Source organism: Seriola lalandi, unplaced genomic scaffold, assembly GCF_002814215.2.
Source record: "Seriola lalandi dorsalis isolate HSWRI2012SDOR001 ecotype SW California unplaced genomic scaffold, Sedor1 jcf7180002054544, whole genome shotgun sequence".
Lineage (NCBI taxonomy): Eukaryota > Metazoa > Chordata > Actinopteri > Carangiformes > Carangidae > Seriola > Seriola lalandi.
In genome coordinates this window covers 3,917,475-3,941,256 of record NW_019525097.1, presented here as the reverse complement: position 1 = coordinate 3,941,256, position 23,782 = coordinate 3,917,475, and the positions used below count along the sequence as shown (strand labels likewise).

The 23,782-nt window shown below is 40.4% G+C and overlaps 1 protein-coding gene across 9 annotated transcripts in view; it reads right to left on the bottom strand.

The window, feature by feature from the left end:
- The window catches only part of ptprk (protein tyrosine phosphatase receptor type K), a 113,224-nt gene that overhangs the window by 61,104 nt on the left and 28,338 nt on the right, over positions 1-23,782 (bottom strand). For all 9 annotated transcript variants that reach the window (XM_087176277.1, XM_087176272.1, XM_087176278.1 and 6 more), the window contains exon 3: positions 6,463-6,585. In XM_087176277.1, coding sequence (XP_087032403.1) covers positions 6,463-6,585 — 123 coding nt within the window. The remainder of the gene's footprint in view (positions 1-6,462; positions 6,586-23,782) is intronic.

The window sequence follows — 23,782 nt, the reverse complement described above, 5'->3', positions numbered from 1 at the left end:
TGTATCTTTCTGATTGTTTGGCTCCATTAAATTTCATATGCATGCCTGTGTGTGTTGCCTCTGGTATATGCCAGAGGATATGACAGTAACCAAACTGGGAATCACCATCTCACTACTGTCAGTACTGGGACCGATAACCACCCAGTGTCTTCATTTATGATTTAGTGCAGGACTGAAGACCTTTAATCGTCGTTCTCTTCTACACCTTCCCACCTGGTTTGACCTTCCCTCTTTAACAAACTCACTTTTAAGCAGTGAGTTTCTAGTGATGGAAACCAAAATCCTTTATTCTTTCCTTTTATGTTTGCATGTTTTTACTCCAGTCTGTTTAATTTCTTTTGGGCTTACCATATAAAGAAACAGAGAAGAGAAGAGAAGAGAAGAGAAGAGAAGAGAAGAGAAGAGAAGAGAAAAACAACTTCTTTCTTCTTTTATAGTTTTAATTTCATGCGTTTATGAAACCATACAATTTTCTTTCTTCTATACTTTTTTCTTCCAGCTCATCTTTATTCCCTCTCTCCTGGAAATTGTGCAGTTTCCAGGTTATAATGATGCGAGCTAATGTGTGAGCGTGAAGGTAGAGAGATACACATCAACAAAATCAAAATTAGCGAAGCTTGATTGAAATCATGTGAAGTGGTCAGCTTGAAGCCAAAATGGCATGGTGTGTGTACACCAGTCCATGCTGTTTGGGCAGGCTCCTTTCACCACATTCAGATTTTTCCACAGCGTGCAATATATGATTACCTGCAACTACCCGGCAGTGTGACATGATTAGTTGCATTTTTCACAGCTATCCTAAGGGCAATGTTTTTATGCTTTACTTATTTTGTTTGCATTATGTTCCTCCTGTCTCTGCTGAATTCAAATATAATATCTGTTAGTTTTGTTGTGCTAACACGGTGGGACAATGATGAAATTTTTCATTCCCCATATAACACTGAGTACTGTACCTTATACATACAGTAGTTGAGTGCAGGAAATGGAGCTCAACGTAACACATAATCTGGCTGTGCTGACAGGACAGTCAGTCAGCCCATCCAGATGTTCTCGTAATCAGCTCAGACCTCAACCAGATGTTGTTCCAATGAAATATGATGAAATGTGATATTTTCCTGCCTGATGTTTTTAATCTCACAATCTCACATTAGCTCATGACAAACTGAAATGAGGTAGCCATGATCATGTTTAACTCTATTTGTAGAATAGAAGTGAAAGGAACTTTAGCTGAAAAAATACACTGATTAATCACTTATGATTTCTCAAGCACAAATGCTAAACATATGCTGGTTACAGCTTCTCAAATGTGCGGATTTGCTGCTTTTCCGTTTCATATAAATATATATGTAAATTAAATATTTTGAGTTTCAGATTGTTGGTCTGACAAAACAAGCAACATGAAGGTGTCACACCTTGGCCTCTGAGAAACTGTGAGGGGAATTTTTTCAGTATTTTCTGATTATTTATAGGCTGCGCATTTAGCCCTAAACAGAAAAAAATAGAAAATAGAACAGAACAGAGTCACAAATTATTAAATAGAACAGAATCTACTGAAATAGAAGAGAGAGAGGAATGGAATAGGACAGGATGAAATACAATCAAACAGAATGAAACTGAATAGAATTAAAAATCTATATAGTAAAATATAATACAACACAAAATCTGTGCCCTGGAAAAACAAACACAGCGCTTCATCCTAACTGGTTAATTCTATTTGCAAATTACACCATACACAATATGCACTATACAATAGGCTGTAGGACAATGGTGATTATCAGTTATTGTTTAGCTAATCTACTGTGAGGAAAGACTTTTCTCTGCAGAATAGAACAAAACATAACAGGCTTTAAACTGGTGCACACAATCATATGTGCATAGACACACACACAAACACACACACACACACACACACACACACACACACACACACCAGCCTTTCACTACCAAACACTGTATCCTAGTTATTGGTTTGGCGCTTCTCCTCTCCTCTCTGTCTTTACCACCCGACCCCCACCTTAACACACACACACACACACACACACACACACACACACACACACACACACACACACACACAGCCATTGCCTGCCTGCCTGCCTGCCATTGAAGTATTATAATAATCCTACTTCCTGGTTCTGAAAGACCCAAAATGACTTAGGTCCAAACAGGACTATAGCCAAACAAGATGAGGCCAGAACAATTCTCTCTCTCTCTCTCTCTCTGTCTCTCTCTCTCTCACTAACACTCTAAATCCATCCAAAATGAACACAAGATGGATGTCACTCCCGTTTCTTCATTTTTGGCACTGATGCTAAGATGGTGACATGAGAAAAGTGTCTTTAAGATGGCTGCCAAGATGGTGTGCCAGCTAAAAATACTCCTAACAGTCAGAGTCCCAGATATGTCATAACACACAACAACATGGAAAAATATCACCTTTAGCACTTGAGCTAATCGTAACACTGCATGCTGCAAAATTATACCTACAAATTGATTAGGTACAGGTCAAAATATGTGAATAATATTTGGTAAATATGTTCTGCAAATCATTAAAATGCTTCAATATCAGCCTAGAAGACAGAACAATAACAACGGCTAATCTGAGACATAAATAGCGTTGGAAAATATGAGTAATCAAAGACTGACAGTATGAAACTGATACAAGACGCATGCTAAGAAAACAGACCTTGTGATGCCAAGAACATCTGACACCTGAAGTCTGCCAGTTTCTAAAATGGCTGATGTCTTTGAACTGCCAAAGTCTAAAATGGCCGCTAATAGAATGACGACACAATATAACCATGAGGCTAAAAATACCCCTGTGACAGCCTTAAGACCCAGATATGTCACATAACAACAACAGCAGCGCGGTAGACAGAGGACAGTATTCTTCAGCTAAACAATAACAGCCTGCTAATGGGAGAGTTACAATGTCAGCATGGTGCAAACTAAATTAGGTGTAAAATAGCTACCAACCTCTCGGAGTTAACATCCCGCAACAGAACACTAATAGCAAAAATGTGTAGCTGGTCCAAAAACACAGACACATGGCTCCTCACTGGCATTTTCGCTTCAAAAATAATATAAATGCTTAATCGATGAACTAAATTATTTTCTGTTAATCAACTCATTGATTCATCAACAGGTCGTTCCAATTCTTGCGCTCTACAAACAAACTTATTTGATTTTTCTATCAGACTGCTCAACAAATAAATCTACAATTAATAACACAGGGTGGAAACATTTAAAATATAATGTAATCCAATACAACTCTTTTGAAGCTGAATGTTCAAGTGTTACAGAGACTGTGTCGGAGAAATTTGATTTAATCACAATTTTTAGGTCACCGTATCCATCATCATTCGATCATTATTAAAACATCCAGTGGACGAGGGACCAGCTCTGCTGCAGTTCTATTGCCTTTTTTCCCCCCTCTTCCCTTATTAGACAGTACACAGTGGAAAACAAGAGGAAAGAGGGGGGGGGGGGGGGGGGGGGGCATGGAGAGAATGGCATGCCAAATAGGTTTAGAGTGGTACTGGCTGACAACATCATGAGTCAAGAGTATCTGCTTTAGTCCACAGAGCCAGAGAGCCCCAGCCCATGAATGTTCAACTGGCACGACGTACAATGCCAGCGTCGCATCTAGACCCTGACATGGTGACTAGTGCCAGCATCAACCCTCAGAGATATTACATAGAGGAGTTTTATCTCTATTACAAAAACTAGCCAACCATCCCTGCACACTCAATACTGCCTTAAGCACAAATGGCGATTAGCAACTGGGACGAATCAATGTGGGTTATAAGGAAGAAAAGTGTATCTGTTGGCTGAACTATCCAATGACTCTAAAATGATTCTGCGCAAGATGACTCCTTTACTTCTGCCAATACTTTTGAAAATATATGACCCCTTGAAATAGTAAATTGAAAAATAAACTTATTCCCAAAGGTCTTTCAGATGGCAATCACTAATAACTCCCCCTAAACAAAGGGAGTAGGTATCCCTTTGTTTTCAGTGGTCAAAAGCCTAAAAGGTTTAGTGCCATTGCTCTAAATCATGCCATGCCCTCAGGGAGACAGGAGCTAGTCACACCAAAGTACTTCTAAATTACTGGTGGCTAGGATTGCCTGCAAAAACAACCATTCTAATAATAGGCATTACCCATGTGTCCCTGGGCAAGGCATTTAAGCTACCAACTCAGCCCCTCACCCATTTCCTACAACTCTGTCCAAATACAAAACCTAGCCAAGTGATGTATCTGTAATCCCCTCCAGCAACCTCGTTTTCCATCCCCTGCACCACTGTCCTGCACCCTGCTGGCATTATTAACACATCAAATGTCAGTTCCTTTGGGCAAGGCTCTGAACCCCCCCTTCAGCAACCAACATCTCCAAACCATTAACCTGCTCTGCCATCCTCGTACCCCTGCTCATTCCACTAGCTTCTACAGGTGTTAATGCTATGCTAATTCCAGGCATTACCTCTGCGCTCTTGGGCTAGGTATTTAACCAGAGCTGCCAACTCTGCCCTCGCTGCATAGTGACACCTCTTGGTATTAATAATGCTAAATGCTAGACTTTGGCTTTGTACCACTGGGCAGTGTACCCAGCTCTGGTGTCATGCTTTAATATATGCAAGACCACATGCACGAGACAGCAACACACATTTTAGGAAGAAAAGTGTGTGTGTGTGTGTGTGTGTGTGTGTGTGTGTGTGTGTGTGTTTGTGTGTGTGTGAGAGTGAAAATAGCAAAGAGCTGGTGTTTAACCGAACCTTTCTCTAAATGTCAGTGAGGCTGGGTTGTCATGATGATAAGCATGAGAGATAAATAACAGCTTTACATTGTCATGGTAACAAAGTCATAATCTTCCATAACAGACATGGAGAGGAGAGGAAAGGAAAGGAAAGAAGGGGTATGGCTATGAAAGGAGAGGAAACAAGAGGAAAGGAAAAAAGATGAGAGAAACAAAGATGACATGAGGCAAGGGGAGACAAAGGGACAGGAAAGAACCAAGAGGAAAGGAGACGAGAGGGCGAAAGAAGAGGAGAGGAGGCAAGATGAAAGGACAAGAGAGGAGATGACAGAAAAGGACAAAAAGAGAGCTGGACATAAAAGAAGTGAACAAACTCAAAAGTGTTTCTGGTTGTCACATTTTCACATGGTTTCTTCACTGTGGTTAACGTCACTGTTCAGACAGCAGGCATTTTTACTCCGTGGGTTCAATTTCGTAAAGTCAGTTACTATCTTAAGATTGCATAGCTGGTTATTGTTATAACATTTTGCTTTTAACATTGTAAAGTAGGCAACCTTCCCTGTTCCCTGCCATTGATTAATGACCTCATATTCTGTTAATTAGACCCTCAGCCCTGAGGCAGAAAGATTTAATTTCCCCTTCATCATCATCATGGAGGAAAAAAGCAACTGATTAAAGAGGAGAGGAGAGGAGAGGAGAGGAGAGGAGAGGATAGGAGAGGAGAGGAGAGGAGAGGAGATCTTGGAAAAGAGATGAGAAGGAAAATATGCGAATGAAATGCAGAAGAGGCCAAGATGTCTTTGGTGGTACTTTTACTTGAGTACAAGTCCCAATATAGCAAGAACAATACTCAAAGTCCTGCTTTCAAAAAACCCACTGAAGTGTAAGTACTGGAATATCATGAGCAAAATGTACTTTTAGTATCAAAAATAAAAGTTCTTCTGCAAAGAAAATTGTCCCTTGTGACTGATATATTATTACATATTACATAATTAGACTGTTAATACAGAACCATCAACTTGTGTGAAGCATTTTTTGCTGCAGCTGGCTGAAGTGGAGCTAGTAGTAACTACTCTATGTAGTTATGAGTATATTTTATTATTATTTTATTTTAGTGCCCATCGGTCACCACCAAAGGGTCACAACATAAATCTAGATGGCAGTAAGATGATTAATAGTATATGAAGGAAGAAAAAACAAAGTTATGTTACAAAAGTCTGTATTCTTTTTTTTTTGTTAAATTTTGGATAATTTTAGCTTAAATAGTAAATAGTTGTTTAGATTATGCCTTTAGAATAAAAATGTCTCTTTGATGGAACTGCTAACAGCTCATAGACATCTGAAATGAATAACTACAAACAGCTTTTTTATTAAGGGCCGAAAGGAAAGTATGAGTTGGAATCCACAGGCTTAATCTTAAACATTATACTGTATTTTATATGCTTATCACATGTTGTTTTTATATAAAATCTTAATCTGAAAAGTAACTACTAACTATAGTTGTCATATAAATGTAGGTAGATGAGTACAAAACAGAGCATTTTCCTCTGAAATGTGCTGAAATAGCAATATAAAGTATAAAATACAGTACTTGAGTAAATTTACTTCCTCCACTGTGAGGAGCAGAATATAAGATGGAGAAGACAAGGTTTGGTGCGTGGGGTGGTTGGATGACAAAGAAAAGAGAAAGGAAATCGGTCTTTACCTTGTGGCAGGTCTGGTGAGACGTAGGGCACGTCCTGGGTGTTGATGTGTGTCCAGTCAAAGTCATCATAGGGATCTTGTTGGTAATCACACTGGGAGAATCCCTCGTCAAATGTACAGCTTCCTGCAAAGAGACACCCAATAAGATTTAGTTCAGCTCATAAGATCAATGATTATTGACTGAATTAACTAAATTTACATATTTTTCAATGCAACACAAATTCCTCTCTGGTCTTATCCAGTAAAACTTCTGATTCTTTCCTGCATGTTGTTTTTCTGTGCATGTTTGTCTCAGCTCATTAACAAACCACCAGGAGTCTGAGCTCCGACAGTCATCACTCAAGGCCAGTCAGGATCACCTCTGACTCAACCATCAGGGCCTTCAGCTGATCATCTGAGCCCCATCACCACGGCCTCAGGACAAGCATGTGTGAGCTGGCCGCCTGTGGCTCAGCCTAAACAGGAAGTCGCTCTAATACAGATAGACGCCACTTGTCCCTAACGGCTAGCTGAACCAATCAACTTGCAATGATATGTGGCTTGTGCTGGCAATATTGCTATTAGGAATAGCATGTTAGCTATCTGATTCACCGACCTAGCAGTGATGTACGGCTTGTGTTAATAAAATGGCTAGGAGAGATGTGGCTAAGAAAAGCCACAGTGCCATCTGATTCAAGTCACTGGTGGTTAGTGGTGACCCGAATGTGTCCTCTGTACCCTTCTTGACAGTGGCTAAAGAAGAGTGGGTGATATGGATAAAATGTTCTCGATATTATAGTCTGGTAGTGATATGCAGTATATCATGATACAGTACACTTATATAGTACATAAATACATAGAGAAACTGTTTATACATTAATGGGAATAATCAGTAATACTGACATACTCAAATATTGTGCTATTTTAACACAATTACTTACAGGCACAAAAAATACATAATGTTAGATTACTATTGACACTTTAGGAAACAATTTGGAAATAACCTGTAATGTACATATGATGACCGAACAAGTGAAATCCCCTTCCCCCAGTTGAGCAAGAACATTCACATAGGCTCAGAACCTTTAACAGTATTTAACTATTATTTAACAGTGACACAGCCTGAACATCTTGGACATGACAACATTTAACATTAATTTAATGGCTGACCTTCTTGGACAAAAGTAACATTAAAATTATACACAGCTGAAAAACTGACAAAATCAAAGACTAGCTAGAGAACACAAGAACAGAACAGAACAAGAACACAAACGACTAAGAAGGTATTATGGAACTTTCTTATCGCACCTCTACTTTTCTGGAGAGCTGCTAAGAAAAACCACTAAGAAACTGCTAAAAAAGAAGGTATACAAGAGCAAGCCACCATGAAACACTATCAGCAACCAGCACTGCAGCAACATAAATCTCCTCGCATTCAGTTGGCTGTACAGCTTTGCAACGTTTGTCCTAGAGCGAGCTGTGGCGGCTGTGATGGAGAACAGAACGACAGGCCCTCAGATACCCCACTGATCTGAGCTCCCACTACAGAGGGATACCAAGAGGTGACAGCCGCCGCCAGAGGAGAAACAAGTTAACATCAAACTAAGTGACTGTCTTCGGCTGCCGGCTGTATGGCTGGCTGTGACTCACAGCCTGAGAGATGCATTGGATCACATTCCTCTTGGCGTCATTCTTAAAACCAGCCTCTCTTCATGCAATTCACTTCACTCCCATTCAATTCAATTAAGTCTCTGTCACAGCAAGTTTACCTCCAGTTATAATGCGAAAAAAGCTGGGACACGTAGAGGGCATGAAGTACAGCACGACCACTTGAATTTTTCCACTCTGAACTATTATATTATAAACTAAACCTGGATATATCTAATTCTACTGATGTATAACAAATGTGCAAGTGTGTGTGTGTGTGTGTGTGTGTGTGTGTGTGTGTGCATGTGTAACACTCCATGACTTCCTGTCTCCCACAGTGTGTGTGTCAGTTTACATCTTGCTGTCAGCTAGTTTTCTCTGCATGTGTTAAAAGAGCAAAGCGTGTAACTATAGTGTTTATGTTTGCATGTGTATATTATGTGTTGCATTTCCAAACCAGTATAGTGTATATATAAACATATATATATATATATATGTGTGTGTGTGTGTGTTTATATATCACTATATAACACTCCACGTTAACTATCACATACTGGAGGTCTGTGTATGTGTTTTTTAGATCCACACAGCACCTCATTCACAGTTAATAGTTTCTTCCAAGAGGGGCCTGCTAGCTGTCTCAGAGATTTTGCAGCTATGGTGGAAAATAATTTTTTTGTCAACAGGAGAAAATGTCTTTCCCATGTTCTTACTACAAAAATGGACCTGTTAACTGTTAGCACAGTATGAGTAGAGGTGGTGGTGGTGGTGGTGGGGTTAGTATCTGAACAGAAGTAGTCAACAAATTTTCATATTTTAATTGTAGCTGCCAACATAGCCAGAGCCACATCGAGTGCCATGCTGCTATTTAAACTGCTTCCCGGTCTGAACAGTGGTAGCTTTCATTACCTCGTCTTCAACTATTAATTTCAACCACTCCAACATTTAGTACCAAGCCGCATACTCCTGGTGGATTGTGGACATGACCACATGCACAGCAGCACTAATGGGTTCTATGAAAGAGTAGGGCTTCAACTCTGCTGTTTTGTATCGTTGTTGAGATGACTCGCAAAAGACTCAATCATTTAGCATCCAGTAAAGAAGATGTTCAAGTTGACTTAACAGAGGAACATTTAACATGTTAGCTTGACTGTTTAATTAATATGGTCTAGCTAGTTGGTTTACAGTGATTGCTAATGTGCATGATTACGCTAGCTGAAAAGCACTGCAGTTTACTGTGAAGGTGTTCTTGAATTTAAATCAAGTGTCAGATGATTGTTGAAAACACAAATCATCCCTTTAAACCTTTACTTGATGTGACAATACTGATATCTTTGTGAACTTTAGTTTCGACTAAAGCCAGAGTGACACCTATCTTTGTAGGTTTACTTTAAGTGATAATCTTTGTAGGGAGTTTCGTTCACATTGCAGAACCACTTAACCTTGCTTTACCTGCTAAAGCATTTGGTTCGGCCTTGTTTAACCTTGCTGAAGCTACAGTGAGCATACAGAAGCTCCATTTAGTTTCAAAGCCTTTTTATGCAATGTCTGCCTCTGAAAGCAGTATATAGTGTACAGCGAAATTGGATTTAAACCCACCGTGTTTAAAATATGTGCTGTGGGCTTTCAACTGTGTACACAGACACACACCAAGTTCCACTCAGTTCTGATATAGTGCCGCAGTAGAAGAAGTATTTTGCCTTGGCTCTGCAGTGAAGAAAAACATGTCCTTGTTTTAAATTCCGCTGTCTGACTGATTTGAAAGAACATTTCTCAATCATGGAGCATTCCTCTCTTTTCTTCTGCACACCTCTGATTCTTTCTGATGCTTTCAACTGCTAACATACCAAACAAAAAGGCCGTGTTCTCGTGTTCTGAAAAAGGGTTTATACAGAAACTAAATATGCATGAAACCGTCTGCACATACGCACAAATACATGCACACGGCTCGCTCAAGTTCTCAGTTAACAATTTTCCCTTTCCCCAATGTCCTTCCAACTTAAACCAACACACAAACACACACACACACACACACACACACACACACACACACACACAAACACACACACACACACAACAGACACATGGATCTGACAGTAAATCCTTGTTGCCAATGATGAGAAGAGCAGACTTTGAGCACTTTACCTCTGAAAGAAGAGTCTATCAGAAGTCGTGTCTAGCCCAAATGTTGTATGGAGTTCATATCTCTCTATCTATGGATCTACAGTATATCTGTCTGTTTTTAAAAAAAATGCATTAACTTAAATGTCAGCAATCACTGGCGTCTGCTCTGGTTTGGGCAGGTAACTTGATAATTGCCAAACAAACATCCATGAGGTACTTAGCAAGGTTAGCATTCATTTGGAGTTGTGTTTCTGTCCAATACTAAGTCTCCTCTTAGCTCCACTTGTGGTATCTACCAAATCCTGAAGGAAAAATATGGCTCTTCAGCTGCTGAACGCTCCATTGTGTTCACCAGCTAGTCCCTGAACTTTGTTTGCTTAATGTTTGGTGCTGAGCAGGTAGAGGGCACCATGAGTTTTTAGAGTTTTTTTGTAAGACAATGAGCTTGAAGATGTTTAGCCGCTCCTGAGAGCTGAGAAGATGATAATCATCTATGGTTTCTATGAGCGACCCCCTTTCATAATACACAGTCATTTGATCCATTGTTATGATAAAAATATCGATTATAGTAGAATGAAACGTCCCAGAAAGACTATTGTGTGTTCTTGTATTTGTACTGTGCCTTTCTTCATGTGTATAATACGATTTAACAAATCCCTATAACAGTTTTCAAAGTGTATGCATGATTGTGTGTCCAGATGGGTCATTATTGCCTCCCTCCCCTCCATTCACAAGGACACAGAGAGACAGAGAGAAACCGACTGCATGCTAATCACTTCCTAATCAGCTTCTGTGATTGGCTGCCTCGCTAATGAAATAATGGTGACTCATTTGCATAATAAAATAATTAGAAGGACTTGATAAAGGCTCAAGGGCAGAGAGAGGAAACCACACACACATACACACACACACACACACACACACACACACACACACACACACACATACACTCACAGTGACACAGGACCAGCCACAGTCTTTTCTAAAAGATTGTTGAATGGCATCAGACACAACATCTGCCACCGTCACTCAGAGTCATTTTGTGGTGATTTGCACTGACCTCCACCTCCAGGAGGTGAGTCAAACAAAAGTGCTTTGACCAAAACTGTTAAGAAACATGGGAGAAGACAGGCCTCAGGGGGTCCATGGCAAAAAAAATAGAAAAGAAAAGAGGACCACGTCCATTTCTCAGGTATTAGCTTAGATCAAGATTATTAGTTGACAACATGGCAAGAATGTGTAACAATGGCTGGTTTGATTAGGTTTCGCTTCCTCCAATGTGATCTAACCGATCTGCAGAATAAGCAGTATTAAATCAGATCTAACAGCTAAGGTCTGTTCAGATAGAAGTCCCTGGGACACGTTGAAATCAAATGAAGGTCTGCAGTGCTTTTTAAAATTTTTTTCTCTAGACAATTCCAGAAAATCTATATGGACAAAGAAACTCCATTAAAACTAAGAAATGGCTGATTATGAAATCTAAGATTGCTAAGTCAGTGATTGCGCCCTTGTGTGAACCATTCCTCCTTGGTGAGTAAATTTCTAAGACAGCAACATTAGACAACCACAACAGCAGCACATAATATGAGGCCTTGATGTTGTTAACTCATTTTAAAATGAATAGCTATACATTGCCTCAGCTGATAGAACTGGCTACAGCTACTACAAGCTATTGCACTGTTTGTACAGCTCTGACATTGCTTCATGTGTAATTAAATATCTAGGGTTTTCAGTGCCACTGAATATTATTCTTCATTACCATTACTGCAAAAGTCTCATTGGCTATTTTTGTTGGGCTCACACCTGCTATTTAATCACAGAAATGTTTGAAGTCTTTGCCAGAAGGGATTTAACAGTGGTTTCCTCCAAGGACCTTGCCATCCTGGATGCTCATAGCTTGTATTTCATTAAAGAGATGATGAGATTAATGTAAGGAAAATGGCTCAAGGTGACAGTCCTGTGAACTGTGAAATTATAATACAGCAGTATAGTTTATGAGCAAATACGTAAATGCAGAGCTCTTCGTGTAAGATACGCCAGTACAAAATGTCAGATATGAAAGATATGCAAGTTCACTGACTCAAGATAACGTCAGCGTAACTTTTATGACGCCCATGTCTGCATATTTGAGGAAACTTTTTTCTCTTCCACATCACTTTCTCTCTGTCCACATGCTTTATATTTGAGCCAATCAGATGACTGATCATCACATTTTGGCCCTGAATGCAATCTGAGGAATCCGAAAGATTAACAAGCACAAATTATACCTCACACAACCTATATTCTTTATCTAATGTGCATACAGCACCGTACAAACTCTTGTTTTTTCACTTTCTGTCTTTCTCACCACCATGTCTGTCTAGTATTTTTCAGCAGAGCTCTGTTTCAGTCTGCAGGCACAGATACTATCACCAGAGAGGAGATAAGACAGGATGAGTGAGAGAGGGTGAAACAGATGGAAAGAGTACAAAGCAACAGTGAGAGAGAAGGGAAAAAAACATACTGGCAGAAAAAGAAATGGGGGAAATTAATTTTAGGGATATCACAATACGCCTGTTGATTATATGATAAAGTCAATGCATAATATTTTGTCTTTTTTTTCTTCAGTTGCCTTTTGTCTTAGTCTCTATTCCTGTCCCTTCATCATTTGCTATATTAATAACAAGTTTAATAAGGAAAAATATCTGTTTAGTTCGGTGGAGAAGAGAAGAGAAGAGAAGAGAAGAGAAGAGAAGAGAAGAGAAGAGAAGAGAAGAGAAGAGAAGAGAAAGAGAAGCTCCATTTTGCAAACGGAAATAATTTTCAAGGACAATAATTACATTTACATCATTAAAATCCAATTCCAACCACCAGTAATCCTGTTTCCTTCCAAATCATTCCAATTTTGGCCAAGTCCAGTTAATAATTACGATTGCTGACCCGGATTTGTAATCATATGAGGCTCTGTGGGACATTTTATACCCGTGAATCACTACAACGGTTTTCGTTTTTGGCTCAAACAAATGAAGAAGGCTTAAAAGGAGAGGAGAAGGAAGGGGAGAGAGGGAATTGATACAGAAATGAACGTATACAATGACTTTTTAACTAACTGTACACTATCATACTGTACTATAATATTATACACTGTCCCTTGACTTTGACTGTGTGCTGTAGTATATTATACACGGTACTCCTGTTGCTGTGTTTGTTGTTTTTAATCTATGTGCATGTGTATCACTGAGGAGTCCTGATGCCGACCGCCTCAAGGACACTAATAAAGTTGTACCTTATCATTTACTTTCTCTGTGTCGCCTCTACTTTTTTTGTTCTCTCTCTCTGCCTCTGGTTCTCTCTCTCCCTCACTGAGAATAGGTGAAATTAGCCTGAAATGATACAAGGTGACATCAGAGAGGCTGACACACACACACACACACACACGCACACACACACACACACACACACACTCACACACACACACACACCACACACACACATAAACTCTCACTCGTCACGCCTCAGTGGCCCTTGCAGCGCAGCGCGACGCCATCAAAGCCAAGACCCATATACACACACCTCGCCTGTTAAACATACACACTGGCATGCGCAATCACACACCCAAATACACATGACTTACACAGCAACACACACAAACACACACACACATACACACACACACACACACACACACACACACACACGCATACACACACACCAAACACACAGACACACACTCAGAGCAGTAGTTTAATTGGAAGTGCTGAAGGCTGAAGAATTTCTCCTTCATCTCACGATGCTGTAATTGAATCTGAGACGTGTGTGTACTTGTGTGTGTGTGTGTGTGTGTGTGTGTGTGTGTGTGTGTGCGCGTATGTGTGTTCAGCTGATTCAGGAGTTTCCATTGACAGTATCAGTAAAACAGAAATGTGTGTTTTTCCTTCTGTAAGGAGCCTTTCTGTCCTTCCATCCCTGACTATCTCCTCCCCTCACCCTGCTCCACTCTTGGGGTTAATGCAGCTTTTCAATTCAAATTCAAACTCAAGCAGTTTTCAAGCACCACATTATTTTCCACAAACTGATGATTTTGTTGTACAGGATTCAGTGAAAGGCAGCCATGACCTCCATCTCTGCATACTGGCATTTCATTGACCAACATGTCAGGATGGAGTCTGTTCTTGGACTGAGTATAAAACTTTATTTACTGAATCAACAGTGGAGTCTAAGATGCGATTCTTTTAAATGTTGTTGCCATTAGATGAATCATTTCACTTACTCCTGTGTTTGTGCCTAATTGTGTATTCTTCTGACCGTTCATGGAAATCTTCTGTTGAACGAGGCTTTCACAAAGGCACTTAAATGTAGTAGCAGAAAACACATCTGTTTTTGGACAACCACAAACATAAAGCACCGAAAGTGCACAATGAGGCATGAACGACTTACTAATGACCTGCCGTCACAGTATCACTGTCGCACAGTACAATAGGAACAGGAACTGAGCTGTGAGGAACTGTCTTTTGATCCTAAATTGGCTGCTTTTCAAGCAAACCATTTGGTTTCAAATGGCAACCTTATCATTAAAAGCTTCAATCTGAAAATGGAAAATAGTCTCTCAATTTTTCCAGGGATGTTGCATCACCTGTGGTCTGGAAGAGCTTGAAATATTGCCTGTAGCACCACTGGTGCACACTTCATGTGGATAAAAAGACATAAGCTCTGAAAGTATGTGTTGGTACAAGGCTGAACCCAGTCATTGTGGTCATTGCTGGCTAATCATTCAATCTTTTTATCAACCATTGTGAAAGGAAAAAAAAGACATGCTAATAAGGACAAATTACAAATTCTAAAAGCCCAAACTGAATGTTTTGCCAAAACCAACAGCAGTTACAATGATGTAAAATGGATGTAATCAGCAAACACTACTGTGTGTGTGTGTGTGTGTGTCCAGATAGCTCTTAGCACTGTTAGCAGGGGTCGAAACCTTTCATAGACGCTATCTTTATGACATTCACCTCTCTCCTGTGTTTTCTCTCTCTCCCCCTCATGCTCTCTGTCTATCTCTCCATCGTTAATCTGTATTACTATTCAAATGCTGACATTTAAAGCAACTTCACATGCTGACTGACTGGCTGGCAGATAAGGCAGGAGAATAGAGGACAGGAGAGGAGGTGGGGATGATAGAGAGATGGAGGGGAGAGCTTGTCGCTCACAGAGAAAATTGGGAAATCCTCCTCACCTCTCTTTTACCTACCCCCAGCCCCCCCACCCCTTCACGCCTCCCTGTGTGTGAATGAGTTCACCCATAAGCCACGGAGGGAGTCGGATTTCACTCACTCTCAGGGAAGCTGAACCATCGCCTCCTTCTTTTTGTGTGTTTGCTCACCCATTTACCTCTCCCCACACCCACATCTCTGTTTACTGTCTCCCTGTCCACCCCTTTCTTTCTCTCTGTCAGTACACAGTCTGGTACTGTAGGTGTCCATTTAACAATTCACTATAAAATATATTTTTTTAGGGGAAACACTAACACAGTTCAACTTTTCGTCAAACATGACAAGTCAACTTTTCTTTCCTTTTCTGTGGAAACAAGAGCAGAACTGAAAAAGAAAAGTTTTATGACCGGCAATTAAGTCTTAAGGTGACTCCGGACATTGTTATCCTGTAACATCACCGACAAAGACTTACCCATAAACCATCTCCACCATCAGATCCCATGTCAGTGTGTCATTCTGAATGAGTCAGGGGGGAGTAATTATTGAGCCCTTAGATGGCACTCAGCCCGGCTCAGGACTGAGAGCACAGCTGGTATTTTCTTTTAAGTAAAATCCCCAAACAACAAGTTTCAACTGGCTGCTTCCCTCCACCCTTCACCGCACACTTGACCTCAGAAATGCTGACTGGCTGACTCACTCCAGACACTCAGCCTGTGTAAACTTTAACCATAGTATGACTCAAAGAGAGAAAAATCCAGGAAGCAATTAATATTTTATTGATGGTCTCCTCGCCAAGCATCTAAACATTATGTGAGTGATGTGTGATTCATTAGAAGTAAGCAATAACTCGCCTAGGTTTTACTGTACAGTAGGGCTGTGCAATTAATCACATATTAATCTTGATCTCAATTTTAGCTTCTCACAATTAAATGAACATTATCGACTGTAACTGACATTTAAAATGCGTGCTCCTCTTATAAAAAACTATTTAAAAAAAACAGCCAGCCACCAGAGGGCGATTGTGATGTTTTGGCTTAATTTTTTGGGAGCTGTCATGCCGCTGCGTGTAAACCCTGAAGCAGCAGTTAAGAGAGCAGACATGCAAAACCATAATCAAATGTCTGAAGCAAAGGGCGAATAGCTAGTCCCTCAAAACGGATCATCATCCGTTGCTTGGAAGTATTTTTCCGATTTTGGGAAAAGAATTTTTAAGCAAGAACAAATCATATGCAAAGAGTGGATGTGACCTGAGTCTGTTCCGCAAACAACACAATGCCAAGAAGAAAAACAAACTCTAAAAATGTTAAAGCTTTGGTACAAATTTATTCGTATTTTACTTTTAGGAGATGTACTGTGAATAAGGACTGATCTTATTTTGATGCAATGATTTGTACATTAGCAGGGAAGTAGCACACATGGAAGTGCAGGCAGTGCCCTGTTTATTTAGATGTGAAAAAACAACTAAAATATTTGTCCCTAAAATCAGTTAATAACCTTGATCTCAATATTGATCGAAATAATCATGATTATCATTTCGGCTGTAATTGTGCTGCCCTACTGTACAGCTCAATGACACATTTCAATGAGAACGAGGCTACATTTATACAAAAGGAGCCTGGGCTGTAGAGGGATCAATACTGGACAGAATGGGGTCAGAGTGATTGTTCAAGGTTGATGGGCTGCATGTGGGTGGAGCAGCGAGCCCCACACCTGTATGTACCCACGTCACCGGTGCCAGCAAAGCTTCTTTACACTGCTACTCTAAACCATTCATCATGTTCCCAGATAGCTAAGTGATAAATAACCAGGAGAATACAATCAAATAATGCTCTATCCTTTGTAGAGGATTTGAATGGGCCAATCACATGGCAGACAGGAGGCAGTTTGTTTCTGAGCCAATAGGGGCACAGCTGAGGTTTTGGACTCAAAAGCAGGTCTGGTGTGGACGAGATAAGAGCAGAACAAACAGACATTAAACATCAACCCCCACAGACGTGCACACTCACCAACAGACACACAAGGTAAGTAGGGCCAGATGGAGAAGGGAAGAGAAAAATTTGGGGAAAACAAAAGGCAAAGAGAGTAAAAGAAAAAAGAGTGAAGACGAAGGGAAGAGGCAGAAAAGTAGAAGAGTGGGAAAAGGAGGAAACCCAACTGTGAGTTAAGAAAAAAATCCCACTCGAGAGCTATAAGCAGGTTAAATCTGAAGCAGCTAGCTTAGCAAGTCAGCACAGGGGCTGGTGACACACTGAACTGCCTGGCTGACTTCTCCAATTGTCCTGCAAGCTGGTTCACAGGCTGGCTGACTGATTTACTGACTGACTGACTGGCGGGTCGGATTTAGTCTATCCCGTGTTTGTGCAGCAGAAGCACTTCAGTTGTTCAGCCTGTCGGACAAAAAGCAGTTCTCTGCACTGACACACAAAGAACAACCTGAAACAGCACTAATACTGGAGAGACCGACAGAGACCGAGAGAGAAAAGACAGAGACAAACAAATAAACACACATAAAAAAGCCTCTAAAACATCTAACTTCAAAGAAGAATAAAGCACCTAAAATAACAATTGGAAAATGTTTCTGGGACTTCTGAAACCAATAAAAATCAAATATGAAAAAAAATATCTGAAATAGAAAAAAATAATGTGTCAACGAAGCTCTTTTATCTGTGGTTGTGACACAGTTCTGTCGAACACCAAAAGATACCTAACGATAGCATTTACTGTCCTGGAGGAAATTTACTTTTCACTGGCAGCACAGAAAAGGGCCATATTACACAGCAGTGGAAATCATAGAGACCCAAACAAAGGGAATAACATACAAGTGGGAATAACATGCTAGTGGGCCAAACAACTACTAAAGCTCCTTGTTCTGAGACCGTCTGCAGAGCTAAACATACATTACACGTTTGTGTTAGCCTGTCAAGATAGTGGCAGTGCTGAGGGTAAAGACTGGTATGTCTGCAATGACAACAGGTATAAATAAAGACCACAGCAGTATGTCAACAGCCGCAGTATGCCAAGACCATGTGTATAAATGTAAAACTACATACAAGAATATTTACAGCTATGTTGACATTAGAGTAAGGCTGTTTACTTCCAAAGACAGTATGTGTTTATTAAAAGGGAATTCTGTTTAATACGACCTGTGTGTTATTTATGTAGTTCTCCTCTAACATCGCTCTCATCAAGTTTATTGCCAACATCTGGGTAAACTGCAACATCACTAAAAAGATGACACATTAGCAGGCAGATGAGTCAGAGTCAGAACAAGCCACGAATGCATGCATTCCCAGTGCAGCCTTAAAGGAGGGGCTAACTGTCCCTGTAACCGAGGACAGTGTCCCTTAAACAGAGCCTTGTCTTGAGTTAAAATGAATTGCTCAGGCTTTCTGGTTCAACTATGACCAACAGTACTTGCCATAGTGGTTTAGATAATGAGGCCGAAATGACCAGCAGGGCTGACAAGGGCCAACTTGGAATGGTCTCCAAAAAAATTCAAGCCTTGTCTTAAACTTAGAGTTTCTGGCTCAACTTTGACCTACTGCATTTGCCGTAGTTGAGCTTTCTGCCACATATGACTTTGTCATTGCTGTGTTCCCAGATCTCAGTCATTACTTTTTCAAAACACTGAATATACAAGATGACAGCGAGATGAGTTAGTCACACAAAACAAATACAGATCATCATTTAAAAATATTGGCAAGTACAACTTTAAAGTCGCTGAGAGGGATGACTGCATTGACTTCAGTTTGTTTTGCAGTTCACGCATATCGTGAGTCAGTCTTCTCCTGTTTATTCTATATAAATGATAACCAAAACTACAAAAGTAAATCCACAGATGTAATAAACCAGAAATTTCCCTCAAGCACCAATTGCATGTGTGTTGCATCTCATGTTGTAATTACAACAGCTCTTCTTCAAAGCAACTACGGGAATGTGAATACACGACTACTTTCTCTTCTGTCGCTCCCTTCACAAACACACAATCAGACACACTAGCCTGGAGACTGGTGAGAGCACATACTGCGGAGTGTGCATGAATATGAGTGTGTACGTTGTCACCTTCAGCTGTAAAATGTGGTCAAACGTCACTTATGGGCTGAAAAAAAGAGGGATGTGAGGCAGAAAGAGAGAGAGAGAGAGACAGAAAAAAAGAGCAAAATAAATGTTACAGAGACGTCCACTCCTCCTCCCTCCAGGTTCATGGTGTGTGTGTGTGTGTGTGTGTGTGTGTGTGTGTGTGTGTGTGTGGTAAATGAGTTTTGGGAGTTGTCGTCTCTTTACGATGGCTGTAACTGGCCCGAGGACAGCTGTTATTACACTTTACAACAGGGAAATACTGTATATGAGTGAGTGAGTGTGTGCATGTGTGTGTGTGTGTGAGAGAGAGAGAGAGAGAGAGAGAGAGAGAGAGAGAGACAGAGTGTGTATGTGAGCATCAGAGAAGGAAACGGAGAAACATTATGGTCATGTACTTTGTACTTGTGTCCTTGTGTGAGTTTAATGATAAGGAAAATTAAAAATGTTTTACATGGGTCTCAATTGGAAAATGAGCCGTTTTAGCAAATGGTATTAATTCACCTTGATTCAATTATTCACTGAAGTCTAGTTATACAAACTATCATGTTTCTGTGTATGTAAGTACGTCTTGGAGCTAAGGAGTGGCCTGGGAGGGAGAGGCCAGTTACCTATAGGGGAGTGGTCTTTTAATGGAAATACTCTGTGTGTGTGTGTGTGTGTGTGTGTGTGTGTGTGTGTGTGTGTGTGTGTGTGTGTGCTATTGTTAAATGACAAAGCTTTGAGCAGGAAATGAGTCGAACCAGTTTTCTGACTTACATTCAGGTTACAGAGCATTCCCTCAGGCAAACACACACACACACAGGTTTGTCTAGCTATTCCTGTTAGGACATTGCTTTGACTTCCATTCATTGTGGACAACCAAACCCAAACCCTAACCCTAACCTTGACCATAACCAATTCATGGCTAACTCTAACCTTAACCTAACTTCAATTCACATCTTACCTGTAAACTTAACCAGGCCTCATTAGGACCAGACTTTGGTCCCCATGAGGATTACTGGTCCTGACAAGGAAGGTGTTTATAATGGAAGAAGTCCCAAAGAGTTAACAAAAAGGCATAGACACACACACCCACAAGACACCAGACACCATTGTTGAACATGTCCCTCCTCTTTGTCTCTGTCTGCACATATTGAGGTCAATAGACAAATATATGGTCTGGTTTGAGGCTTAATGGTCAGAGAAATGACTGGAGGGTTGCTGGTTTAAATCCCTGCAGATATATATGTGCGCGCGCACACACACACACACACACACACACACACACACACACACACACACACACACACACACACACACACAAACCAGACAATAAGCAGTGGTTGTCTCTCAGTTGTTGAGCACAGAGCACTCAGTGGTGTTGAGCGAACACCGTGACCTCTGGGTCACTGAAATCATGTCAGTCTTTCTTTAGGAAAAATTCTGAGGACCTTGATGTCAGAGTGGAGGCTTGTCTCTTTTTGGCTGTCAAAAGAAAACAGTTCAAACACTATCTATTATTTCAAAGGTCAGAATCTCAAGCAAAGTGAAAATCATCATTACACCTGTTACAGTAAAAACAACATTAAGTTGTAGAAACAAAACTGATGATTGTGATGAATTCACGTCATCAATTAAAATCTGCATCGCATCTGCATCCTACACTTTTATTGCTTCTTTGTTTATTAGTGTTGTTTTTCTACACAACATGCCACCATCAAAAAAAAATCTCCAGAAATTCATTGATTCCTTTCATCACATTCCCTGCACTGCCTTGAGTCCACCTCCCAACTTTCTATAATTTTCCAGAAACAATGGGGCCAGTGTGGATCATGTGAAACCAGTTGTAAAGTCACTTACAGCAGAGACATCCTATGAAAAAAAGGGCAGATGTACTTGTATCCTGTCAGTGTTAAACAGATATCATTGTCATTTTTACTCCAACTGACAACAAACACCGTCTCCTGTAAGCAGAAAATGCTTCCTGACCTCCACAGAAAGCCTGCATATTGATTTGGGGACAGCAGTGCAAGAATGACTCTGGAAATGGTTATAGTAAAATGTCAAAAACACATGATTTTTTTCTTCATTGTTAAGTTAAAAAATAAAAAACCATCTTAGAATCAAGGATCCTGCTTGGCCTTGACAAAATTTGGGAAGTGCAAAATCTTTTGTAATGCAAAACTGAATTTGCAGGACTCTGTTTGAATAGCTGTTATATATTAAGTTAGAAAAAAATACCAAGATAAAGAAAAGACTTCCTCAAGGATGGTGGTCATGTAGCTGACCCTGAAATGTCCATTCCATGGGGAGTGTGTGTAGACATTTGGAGGGGCTGTGGCCTATTGCTCCAGGGCGTCAGACCCTGTTTTATCAAGCATGGACCCACACTAAGATGGACTCTTTAATGACAAAGTCATGGGAAGAGATATAGAGGACGGCACCATTGAAGCATAGTATATGCACCCATGACCTATGATCTAGACATGAACACTGCAGAGGTTACACGAAGCCAGTACTACAAGTCAGCTCACAATATACTCTTCATACTAACATAGTTGACGTTTCATTTATGCAGCACAAGAAACCCATAGTACTCCCACAAGGAGTCCTGCTGCAAGCTGTGAGTTGCAGACATGTCCTGTTTTTTCTCTGTAAATGTGATCAGTGTCACATTATTCATACAGATTGCAGATGAACACACCCATCCCTGAATATCGTAAATATCTATCTGTTTCCAAGAACAAGAATCAAATTCAATCCCAGTTTTCAGACTATGTGTGCAAATTTGTTTGAGGTAGGGGAAAATAAATATTCAGGACATGCTGCTAAAATGGTATCAGTGTAGAACTCCTCAGGGATTGACAATGATCATCAACGAACAGCAACCATTACTAAAAATTCATACTCATTATTTAAAAAAACAAAAACAAACACCACTTACTCATATGCATCATCATATTAAAAAATTAATTCATAAGCAGCCTTTCAAATACTGAAAATTGATGCAATTTAATTACTTAACAATTGGTTAACCTATTTTAGCGTTTCAATGGCTGAAGTCTCCAGCATGACTAAGTGATTACTGTTCACAAGATCACCACTGACACGGCATGAAGAGGTCACCAGTGATATGCTGCTAAATAAAGATGGCAGTAAACTACAGTCAAAAGTGAAACTGCAAAACTGGCGTTTTCTCATGGTTAGTATGGTGAAGCCATGGACTGGGGTGTCGGGTTTTAATCAATATAAGCTACACAAATCTCCAGACACAACTTATATATTTTTTTTTATCTAAGAATGTTATTTTTTTTTTACTGCAATTGGTCAACAACATCATGTTCTATGCATGGGTTTACCTGATGTTGTCTGGGCAGAGTGACTGTGAGACAAATCAAGTTCTGCTGACTTGGAGAAACCATCATCTCAGAAGAGCCGGTTGACTTCATATGGGAAAACGTTTTTCTAGATCATGAATACTGTAACATTATCATATTGCTAAGTGAGAACAAATGACTGGAAATGATCCACTCCAGTTGAAACAAAGTTCAGTAGCTGCTTATGACCACCCTCGTGAGTGTTGTCCTACATCTTTTAAACTTTCCCACAACATTGTCCTTTCTACCCTTGTCTCTGTCACACACACACACACACACACACACACACACACACACACACACACACACACACACACACACACAGTTCCTTTTGTTTAGGATATACATGCACACATTCACAAGCTTTCACTCCCATTGTGGCCACAATGTGTGCCAAGTAATTAACGCTGTTTGTGTTTGTTCTGTGAACAGTTTGGAACCTTGATAATGGAAAACAAGTGCAGACTAGCTGCATTTTCATTTATCCCATCTATGTATCCTTGCTGATCTTTCCATCCATCCCTCCTCCTTTCCTCCTCCTCTTGATCACTCTTCCCTCCCATGATGACCACTAAACACGCTCACACACAAACACACACTCCATCACTTTCCTTATCCTCCTCCTCCCTCCATGTCAGTGGCATCGCTCACAGCAGCCAGGCAGAAAATGCTGGTTCCTCTCTGGTCTGTCGCACAAGGAAACCATTGGTTGTTATACAACAACCCAACAATCACTGCTCTGTTTGGTTGTTGACTTGTGTCTGGGCCGAACACACACACACACACACACACACACACACACATAAACAAACCACTCACTTTCTCTTTCTCTGAAGCGCGCACACACAGGCCAATCCAGACCGCAGTCTTTTTCTTGCTCATGTTAATGTAAGTAATCAAAGTAGACAAGGGGCTTTATAATGCTGAGAGAGTGAGGTGGGGGGGGGGG